At 38.3% G+C, this 10713-nt stretch overlaps 1 protein-coding gene across 1 annotated transcript in view; it reads right to left on the reverse strand.

Annotated features, from left to right (window-relative positions):
* Nlg2 (Neuroligin 2) overlaps positions 1-8436 on the reverse strand; it is a 31966-nt gene extending 23530 nt beyond the window's left edge. The window contains exon 1 of the mRNA XM_044394940.2: positions 8347-8436. Within this exon, the coding sequence (XP_044250875.1) occupies positions 8347-8436 (90 nt within the window). The remainder of the gene's footprint in view (positions 1-8346) is intronic.
* Between the last annotated feature and the right edge of the window lie 2277 nt (positions 8437-10713).

The raw sequence follows: 10713 nt of genomic DNA on the forward strand, positions 1-10713 counted from the left end.
ATAATTTATGACACAATAAAAAAGCAGGAAAAGCCAGCAACGAAAAGCCGAGGGGCAACAGGCACGGGAAGGGGGATTTCGGATTCGGATTTGGATTGCGAACCACTGCAATATGGCCGCAAGGTGCAAAGATACGGTGGCAACTTAGGCGACCAAGTCCGTGGCAACTGTGGCTATGGCAATGCCATTTGGATAGACTGACTCTACGTGGCACACGCACACCATTCATCCGGATGGAAAGAACGTCGTTGGCGGGCACAGGCAGCGTTTTTATTCATTTCGAAAAATGATAATTGGCTGCTGACAGCCGCAGGGGTGGGGAGAGGGGGGGGGGGGGCTTAGACCACCGCGGAAAATTGGAACGGGATGGACCGGCATCATCAGTGGTTAGCTTCTGTTTGCTGCTTAGTGGGCGTCGGGAGCCCTCGATACCCGGTAATCGCAGAAGGGTTTATTGCATTCGTTACGGTTTTCGTAACAGGAAAAAAAAAGTGAGTGGGTCGGGCTAAACGTTTAGGTGGAATCGAATTCAATTCCATAGAGCCAGATCATTTACAGCTGCTACAACTCCAACTAATATTAAAAGTGGGCAGCTAGCCGTTAAGTGCTAAAACCAATTAGGGAAAAATGGAAAAGTCGTTTAGAAATGTTTGCATAGTTTTCAATATTATTTTTTTAAATCATGGTGTTACATTTTTGGAGAAGTTGTTTGAATCGTATAAGTAGCTAGTAAAGGTTGTTCTGTTGGCAAAATAAATAAATAAATAAGTAATACAAAATACAAAAATTTCTTCAAATCAGCACTGCCTTCCGGATTGCGTTGTAAAATTCTGATAATATAAATAAACTTCTTATTGTACTGAAAATTATATGAGCTTTAAACAATAAAAAAAGCACAAAAGCAAATATAAATATTCATAAACTTTTTATAACATATGATGATGATAATAAAAAGATGAATAAATGTTTATGAACTTTCAAAATTTCTATAATTATTGGGTATAATCAAATGAACATTATTTATACTTTGAACGTTGAACCTCAGAATTCGAGGTTTTTATATAAAAAGATAAATTTTCTTTTAAAGGATACCCATGGCCTGACTACTAAGTATCCTTTAGTCGGGTTCTCTATGTCCTACCAACTTTTTTCCGTGTTGTGCGCTGTGTTGGCGGCGGCTAAATCAGAAACAGAATCAGAAACAGAAACAGAACCAGCCGAGTAGAGTAGAGCAGCGGAAACTGTAGCTGAAGTTGAATGGCAGTCTGAATAGACCGCCGGACGGATGGGGATAGGGAAAGGGACGGAGAGATACGGCGATATGGGCTACAAGGAGCCGCCGAGCGAGACGGAATGCGAGTGCAAAAAAAGGGAATATAAATTGCCTCTTAAATATGGAATAAGTGCGGAAAAGTGTACACCAGCCGACGGCCACCAGCAAACAGCAAACATGCACATAGATAAACTATATAGCTTCTGGCCAAGATAAACAAATACAGATACAAGTACAAACACAAACGCAAACAGAGGCGCAAACACACACGCACAGATGGCACATCAACACACTCGCAAACGACTGGAAAAAAAGGGAAGAATCTGCAGAAGATGAAGCCAAGTTTTGTAACAGTTACAAAGATAAAGCAAAGTGGGCGTGTAATTGCGTATGTATGCGAGCGAGTTTGTCTGTGTGTGTTTGTCAGTTACTAGGGGGCGTGGAAGTGGGAGTGGCAGCCGCCCCCCGCCCATTTCTTTAGCTTTCCCTGCTCATCTTCAGGCTCATCTTCTTTGGCTCGTGTCTCCTTTGTGTCCCCTTTTGCATAGACACAGAATCCTTTGGCAATAGACACATAAATTTCAGCCAACACAACATTTCGATTCAGATTCATTCCCCATTCAAAGCAAATGACTTCAGGGGCGGGGTGATGGTGGTGGGCGGTAGGCAGTGGGCGGGGTAGTTCGGCATGGGTCCTAAAAGTGTTGAATCTTGTGTTTATAGCCATGTAGATTTCTCACCACTACTCATGTCCCCTAATCTCTTGGCCATTTGTTAATTTTCCACTTTCGATAAGATATATTTTGTTTAGAAAGCTAATGGATACACAAATTTCTATGTTCTCTCCGAAGGAGCTATTTGCGGTTTTTAGCTAGGCAATTAAAACTATACAATAATGTAGATATTCACAGAATTTCATAATATGCAATGATTGTGAACCACAGTTAAATTTCTCTAATAAATAATGTTTAATTAAAAGTCATACATTATGGAGACTTGACTAAACAATTTTAACATAAGTTTCCATTTTCCAAAATATAGTGGCTGAGTGCGTATGCGTAATATACGCTAAGTGGAACAAATAAAGTTTTAATAAAGGACAAAATTTCAACGGATTAATTAAATAATTTGGAAACCTAATTAAATCTAAAATTAATTTAGGCAAATTTTTTGTTGTCGCAAAGCACCAAACTAATTATCGCTTTGTCAATCTTTATTTTAATGAACGATATTCTATCAACTTATTTATTTTCATAAAATAATCATTCACCTTCCTTGATTTTTTTTTATTTACACTATCATACGCGAGTAATCAAAATGTAGTTATTATTTATTCAGGTATAGCAAACATGCGGAATGAATTTGAATGCTTTTTTTATCACAAAACTGTGCAAATATTGTTGAAAGATCCGAATGATCTTTTTTTTTTATCAAATATAGAGGTGTTGAGTTTAAATAATTAAATTACTAATGCTGCATTAATTGTAATTTAATGTTAATAAATAATTAAATTTATTCTGATAACATTTACCTAGTCCCATTTATTTATGTCACATTTCACCTGACATTTGTTTACTTGTTGACATTCGTTTGATTGTGACTCACACCGATTATGCGCAAATACGCGTTTCAGCTTCGTTAAGAATAAATTGGCTTAATTGATATTTTTTTACACTATAAACCATTTATTAAAAATCATTATTCGAGCCTGATTTAAGAAGGTAAATAAAGTTGTGCATAATTTACTTATGGTTGGCCAACGTGCAGAATGCGTAATTATTGAAAAATGTAACTACTTTGTATTCGATTATAATTATAATTTTATGCCGAGTTTCTCTCAATTAAAAATAATACGAAAACGTGTATTGATGCGTGAACGAATTATACTTTTTCCTATTTTAACAAATTTACAAAAAATGGCTTAATTAATTTAATAAAATACAAAATATGTAGAAATATACAAAGGTACTCATGTTAATTGTATGAAGACTTCTTTAAAAATTAAAGCACATGTTGCAAGGTACTGAAACCCATTTGGTCTAATTAAAATTCCAGTCGTTTGCTCGCTCTCTTAAAGTAATTTCGGCTTGATTAGACACCAGCCATCCCTTGGCGAAATTCGATGCTCACACTAACTAAATTGAGAATTCGAAATTAAGAGGAATTCTCCAAGGTGTAGAATGCAATTTTGTAATCAAACATTTAACTCATTTCTTTTGCCGCGCTGATTGCCTCCTGCTTGGCTGGCGAAGCGAATGGAGGAGGCAGTCTAATAGAAATACAAAACACATACACAAAGTTAAATAAAAGAATATGATACAAAGGTAAAGCCAAGAGCCGAACAAAGTTCCACCTTATCCCACTGCCAATCCCCGGGAAACTCATCCTCATCCACATCCACCGTTCTGGGCAACAGATCCGTTAACACCACAGGCCACGACTTTTGCTTTTTTCCCCGCCCGACTTGGCTTCTCCGGAGTCCGGGAGCCACACAAAGTTGCCGCCAGCCAGCTCGCACACATATATATTTATATATATATATGGATGATATATGTATACACAGGTCCCGCCATGGACACATCGCTTTCATTTTAGGTGCCGCAGAACAGTAAAAAAATCCCCTCTGTACACATTTCAAGCAAAAATTTCAATTAAGACTTTTACTATGAATTCATTTCTGTTTGCCTTCGTGTGTTTATGTGCTGGCTGCGCTATTTAGTGTGTGTGAGTGTTTGTGCCAGCTTGAACCATTGCCAGGACCGCTGGTAATTTTTCCTTTCCTTGTTTTATGTTTAAGCGAAATTGGTCAACAGTCTTTTGTTTGGCGCGCCGGATGCAATTTTAATCTGCCCAAATGCCAGGCGGACTCGACACACGCACCGCAGGAAAATAGGCAAACGGGAAAAACGAACCTTCAATGGGTATGATGGATAGCAAGGATGGCAAGGACTCGGTCCTCCGAAGGTTGGATGAAATAATGACTACAAACCACCGACACAGGGCTCTAAACCCAGACAGGCAGACAGACCTACGCACACACTTCAACGAAATGGCAAGAGCGACCACATAATATTTTAGTTTTTTGACCCAAAAATGTCAGCGGGACATGAATTATCACTGCCGCCAATGCCAGCCGTCGAAAAACGAGAGGAGGTCAAATGGTAGCAAGAAACTGGATATTGCCAGGAGCACAGCTTCGAGAGATACAAGATTATAATCGGGAAAGCTTCTTGAGTTTGGGAAATCAGTCATAGTCTAAAGTAGTGAAAATAAAATCCATTAAAATCTTGTTATTCTTGTTGCTTTAAAGTTTTTCTGAACTTTTAATCAGCTTAAAAACAGTTTTTCTGAACTTTTAATCAGCTTAAAGGTAAATTATGGATTTCAAGTGGATCTAAAGGTTTTTTGATTAAGACACCTTTTGTTGTTTACTACTAAACTCCATTATTAATACTAATTCGCTATAAGTCTAGTAAAATAAAATTACAATGTTGAATTCGGAATCTGATCTTAGGAATTTCGGTGTTTAAAACATTTCTGCAAAAAAACTGAGTTCCTGAGCCAGTATTTTAAAGTGTTAAAACCGTGCACTATGGGTAATTTGACCACTTTTTTGGCCAAAACCCACTCTTAAAAAGTCCTTAGAAATTGGATTTGTCAATCACAATGTATTAGGATAACATGAATGTCAAATGTTATTAACAGAAAAGTTTAACAGTGTGCATCACTGTTAAGTTATCACCTGTGAAAGCCTGCTAGTGCTTCAACGAGATGGCAGCGCTGGTAAACCGCTTATTTTGATTAAAAGTTTGAATGATCAAAAAGAGTATAATGAAGCAACGCAGCGCCGTTTTTGAAATGCAGTTCAATCACAAAATCATGTAACTTTTTTTTGTTAGCGTTCCGATGTATTTATTGACTGTGGTGTTCCTAAAATCTTGGGTGTAATCTAACCTCAAAAAACATTAAAATTGGTATTGAATTTTTATTTTTAAATGGAGCTACAAAATGAGTCCAGCTCTTTCGAGATCTGGAACCTTTTTTATCTTGTCGAGTACTTAATACTCTTTAAACTCAGTAAGTATAAAAGTGCACTTTTGCGCACTTTCTCTGAAATAAATGTTTTAAGACCTCCATCCAAACATGAATATTTCACGTATTTTTGTATCGTGAATGTCAGTTACGGTACAATCTTTGCAAAACCGGTATGCAACTATCTTTGTTATTAAATATTAATTATTTCAAAATTAATTTTCATCATTGTTTCATTGCAATAACTTTGTTATAAAGGTTTATAGTATTTTTGTTAGAAATTATAATGGTAATAATTATAAAAATAAACTTGCAATTCAAAAATACAAAAATGGAAAACTTTGATATTTTTTAAAAATTGAATACGTTGCTCTTATTAAAATAAATTAAAAAAAAAATTTTTTTTTTCACGTTTAAGAGAAAAATTTTTTTTTCCAAAAAAAAAGGCGGAATCACGCCTATTTTTTTAAACAAAAGTTTCTTTAAATTTAATATAGTTAAATTAAAAAAACCGAATGGCTAATTATTGGGTCGTTTTTAAGTTATTAATTAATGCCACAAAAAGTGGTCAAATTACCCATAGTGCCGTGTTATAGGAAAAATTGTTATTACCCAAAAGTTTGATGCAAAAAATTTGGTTTGGCCAGAGGATTACTGTTTCATGGCTGAATGAGGGAATAATAATCCTGAGTCAAAAAGAAAGCACATTGACAAAAGATATTCAAAAGTTTTCGCTGTTTTTCATAGCCGAAAAAACTTGTTGGATAAACAAATTCGATGAAAAAGGTTATGTAAGGTCAGAGTTTTTCTACGGGTTTTTGATATTTTTGATATGTCGGTTGACTTTTCGCCGCTTTGGAAAGTTCTTTAAAAATTCTTTTTGATGGGATTAACGCGGTCCGCACACCAAAAGCCATAGTATACTTTTCGGGGCGAGCGCGTTGCTTCCTTTGATGATGATGATGATGTTGATGGCATTAACCCAAAAGATGGCCAATATCGAAACGGAAAACCGAAAAGTGGGCCTAATACGCAGTCGGGCTAATTTCATTTTGAGAACCGCCCTCGCAGCGCTGCTGGGATGTTTGCTGTTGTTGTTCGCAGCCACGCAGGTTGCTCTTTGCTTTGCTTCTGCTTGTTTGCCTATGTTTGCCTATGAATAACAAGAAAACCAACAACTACGAGGGGGAGAGGGGGAGGGGAGGGGGCGTGGGAGGTTTTGTGAAAGTGGGCGGCTGGGAAAGCGGGAGTGAGAGGTCTCTCTCTTGAGCTCAGGGTGAATGGAAGAGCGGGGAGGCTGCGACGTCAGCAGAGGCTTCTTGAGGCGTTGCAAGGCGACGTCGACGACTGTCACTTTCCAAGAGGGAAAAAATCTGTTTGGGGCGTTTTTATTTTTTTCTTTATTTTCCCTTTGCCTTTGCCTTGTGTCGCTAGGAGCAACTTTGCCTGTACATTTCTTTTTTGCCTTCTTCTTTTGCCTGACTTATTTGGGCTCACCTTTCGGGCTGTTGGTCCTCGTCCTTGGCAAGCTGCTTAATCGTCTTTGTCCCTTTTAACTTTTGCGCCGCCAATTTTCTCCCCTTTTCTTTTTGAGTTCTTTATGTTTTTTCCTATTTTGTTAGTGTTTGTTTGGGCAAGCTGGGAACTTCCGCCTAGTTTTATTTCAGTTTTTGGCGTATCAAAATTTAGTTTGACTTTCTTTGGTTTTCACTTTCGCTTTTTCCTTTTGCGGCAGTCCAGTCCCGTTGTATTCAACAAATTGTTCGCGCTTCTCCTTCAGCTTCACCTTCACCTCTCTGTGGCTCTCTTTCCTCCACACACTCTCACTTTACGGGGGTGTCCGTGTGTGTGTGCCGTGTCGCGTGTGTGTTTGGTGTACGGTGTGTGTGCAGCAGGTTTTCACAGTTAATTGAGTCTGCACAGGTTTTTACCACTGCTGGTCACACTTTTTACACTACCTTCGAGGCACTCTTTTTTCACACATCACATCACACACTTGGGCCTTCTATTCTTGTGCTGGCCTTTCTAGGTTTTTCTTGTCCTTCGCCCGTTTTATCCGTGCTCCGTGTCCGTCTGCGTGCGCGTTCGCTCTTGCTCTGATGCTGACACAACGACAACGACGATGCTCCGACTCTAATTGCGTTAAAATATTTTCGCTCCCACAACAACAAAGCCAGCTACAGTGCACAGAGGAAAAATCCCCTTGATATGCTATTAAGATTTGCCGATTAAAAATACATTTATTAAGAAAAATCTAAATTTGTAACATACGATTTGTAGAGTGTAGATCAAAGGACCGTGTTCAATTAGCATCCCTACCCAAATAATATTTGTTTATTTTTATAGTTTTGTCTATTTTAAATTAATAAAAAAAAATTAAGCAAAATTATAAATACAACGGTTAGGAATTAATACCCTTGTTCAACCAAATGTTTTATTTTATTTTTTATGTGTTGATATTTGAAAAGGTCCTTTTTATATCGAAAATAGTTTGTAAAGCCTGTCAAAATGGTTTGTCACTTAATTTCATTGTTTCTTTCGGTGTAGAGCAGGAGGAGAGAGAAGAGCAGCATCAGCATCCGAATCTGAATCAGAAGCAACAACAACTGCCGCTCTCCAATTTGTCTGACGCTGCTTCTTCTTCCTTCAACTATGGCACACACAGTTCAATTTCAAGTTGAAAAACTTTTTCGGGTGAATCTCTCTTACCAACACATTCACACACACCCGAAACTTTGACTTTGAGCAGCTTTTTGTGAGAGCCGCTCTTTGTGCGTGTGCGTGTGTGTGTGATTTTGTTTTCCCATCTAGTTGCTCCTTTGTTGTTGTTGTTGTTGTTGCTTTTGCTCCTGTCGTCGTGAGAAAACGACTCTCGTTCGCTTTTCCCACAAATTTTCGTATTTCGTTTTTGGCGCAAGCCCAGTTTATTGTTGCCATTCGCTATTATTATTGTTGTTGTTCCATTGTTGTTGCCGTGCTGGCATTTTTTGGTCCTTGTTGCGCTCAGCAAGTGAGAAAAGCCACAGGAAGAGCCGAGGTACAGCAGCATCGTCATCCACATCCACATCCACATCCTCCTCCTCGTCGTCATCATGAATCGGGCATCGGCATCGGCTGCCCGAGTCCGACATCGCGGCCGCCATTCGGTTTCCTTTTTTCCGCCAAGCTCTCGTTGCCACAGGAGCGGAGGGGTAAGGACCGGATTAAAAGGCCCTCCCTTTCCCAATCAAATATTATTCTCTTTATTTTATTAAGATAGGCAGAATAGTACAAGGATTTGAACATGTGTGCTACATTAACTGAAAAACAATCAACACAAAAAATGAAAAACATATTTTAAATATATGATATTTAGAAATGAAAGGCTTTTTGAGTTATATCGAAGTTAAATAAAATATTTTTATCTAGTTTGACTTAATTTGTTACCAAGTATCCCTTCCAAGTTACGTATGTATGTATATTTTTGTCGTTCTTAACAAATCCCTTCTTGCATTTATAAAAATTACGTATACGCAAACGCAAAAAATTACGTATACGTAATAATGCTACTACGAATTTTAATTTCATAAAACCCAACAAAGGTTTTATTTTCTTCTCCAAAGTACTTTTCTTATTTAAAAATTCAAAATTATTGTGAAAAAACAAATTAGCGATTCAAGTGATTCACCATTTTTACAGCTTCTCATCTAATTGAACCGCTCCTGTTTGAGCGCTGTGTGCCACTCACTGGTATTGTTTTTTGTGTTGCTGGCTCTGTTCCATATTATGGTGGCATAAACATATATACTCGTACTCGTACCTTGCCTAGCGTACATATAGACATTTTTTTGCGTACTTTCCCGGCTGACTGGCGTTTTGTTCTGCATTGCTGTTGTTGCTATTGTCGTTGTAGGAGGTACGAGTGCTGGAAGCACTTTCGAGCACCCCTTTTTTGTTGATGTTGGCAGTTGACGGCGTTGTTGTTATAACCGGTATTCGTATGGTAAAAAGGGTATATATGAGTCGATAGAATGTTTGTCATAAGAATAAGGAGAAAGCATTCTTAGCAGATAAGCATCCACAAAATATTAGTGTATTTAAGAGCCATATCTCAAGTAGAATGAGCTCAAAGTTTTAAAGATGCTTTGTACTTCTTTTGAATAATTGTAAGAGTAGTTTATTGCGCTCTAAGGAATGCAATACTTTTTGAAGGACCAGAAGGACGGGTATTCTAAAGTCGAATCAGTTATACTTGCCATTCCTATGTGTTTTTGTTCTTCCTTAAGGAGGCGGTATCCTCGATTGTACCTGGGTCTGGTGATTTGGCTCCGCTCTTGTTGTGGGTCGCCAGTGTTGAGGGCTGAGATGTTTGCGTTGTTTTTCCACGGGCGACTGTCTGAAGTGCAAATTTGCTTTAATTATTCCACGACAACAACGGCAGCATTTGCAACGGGTTGTGACTCAAATTCAGACACTAGCCTTTGGACCCTCAAGCAGCAGCCGCCTACGTACATCCTTTAGAGTGGACCCAAGTTTTAAAGTCACAGTCCCTTGGGATCTTTAAATTCATGTTGAATAATTTTTTAAAATGTTTGCCTTAGTAACAATGCAGTTTACTGTTGGCATGTGCACCTGGCGTATGCGTGATGTGCTTTAGAAAGAACGAAAGGAAATTGTTTCTGGACTCCAAAAAACCCGGCTACTTTAGATAATTTTAATTGTATGTATATACATCAATATATACTTTAAAAATCGCTAAATAGTATTTAGTTTTTTTTATAATCTTAAATTAACTTAAATCTTAATCTTAAACATTGGTCCATCCTAAGAATCACATAAAAACAATGCTAAATATTTAAGTCGCCTGTCAAAATGAAATGTGCACCTTTAGATTTTGTGACATCATTTTATTTTATCAAAAAAAAAAATCAAAAAATAAGAATGTGTTCCTAGAAAGCATTTGTATGTTCTTGGAAGTGTCTTCGGACTGAGGTTCACCCCAATGCCCACATTTCAGTGGCTGGCGGCGACAACGACAACAACACTTACTCATGCATCCCTCCCGCCCGCGCAGGACTTACCGCCCCCCGCAGGCAGGACTCTTTGCGACATTGAGTGACACCTTGTGAGCGTTTCACCGCAGTTTCTCTCAGTGCACGACCCAGACATGACACTAGCCGGGCTTCCATCTAACCAACCATCCAACCAACCGAGCAGGCTCCTCTTGGGTGGCTTCGTCGCATTTGATGCTTGACATTGTTGGCAGTCGATATTGGTTGTAATTAGCTTTAATTGAAATTGCTCCATTCCCGTCCGCCGCGGCGATCCCGGATATGTATGTGTCTCCTCCGTTGAGGGTGTGTGGCCCCGTGATTTGGGTTTTAATGGGGAAAATGTTTGTAATTTTGGCAAAGTTAATTTATGGGGAC

This window comes from Drosophila takahashii, chromosome 2L, assembly GCF_030179915.1.
Source record: "Drosophila takahashii strain IR98-3 E-12201 chromosome 2L, DtakHiC1v2, whole genome shotgun sequence".
NCBI classification, from domain to species: domain Eukaryota; kingdom Metazoa; phylum Arthropoda; class Insecta; order Diptera; family Drosophilidae; genus Drosophila; species Drosophila takahashii.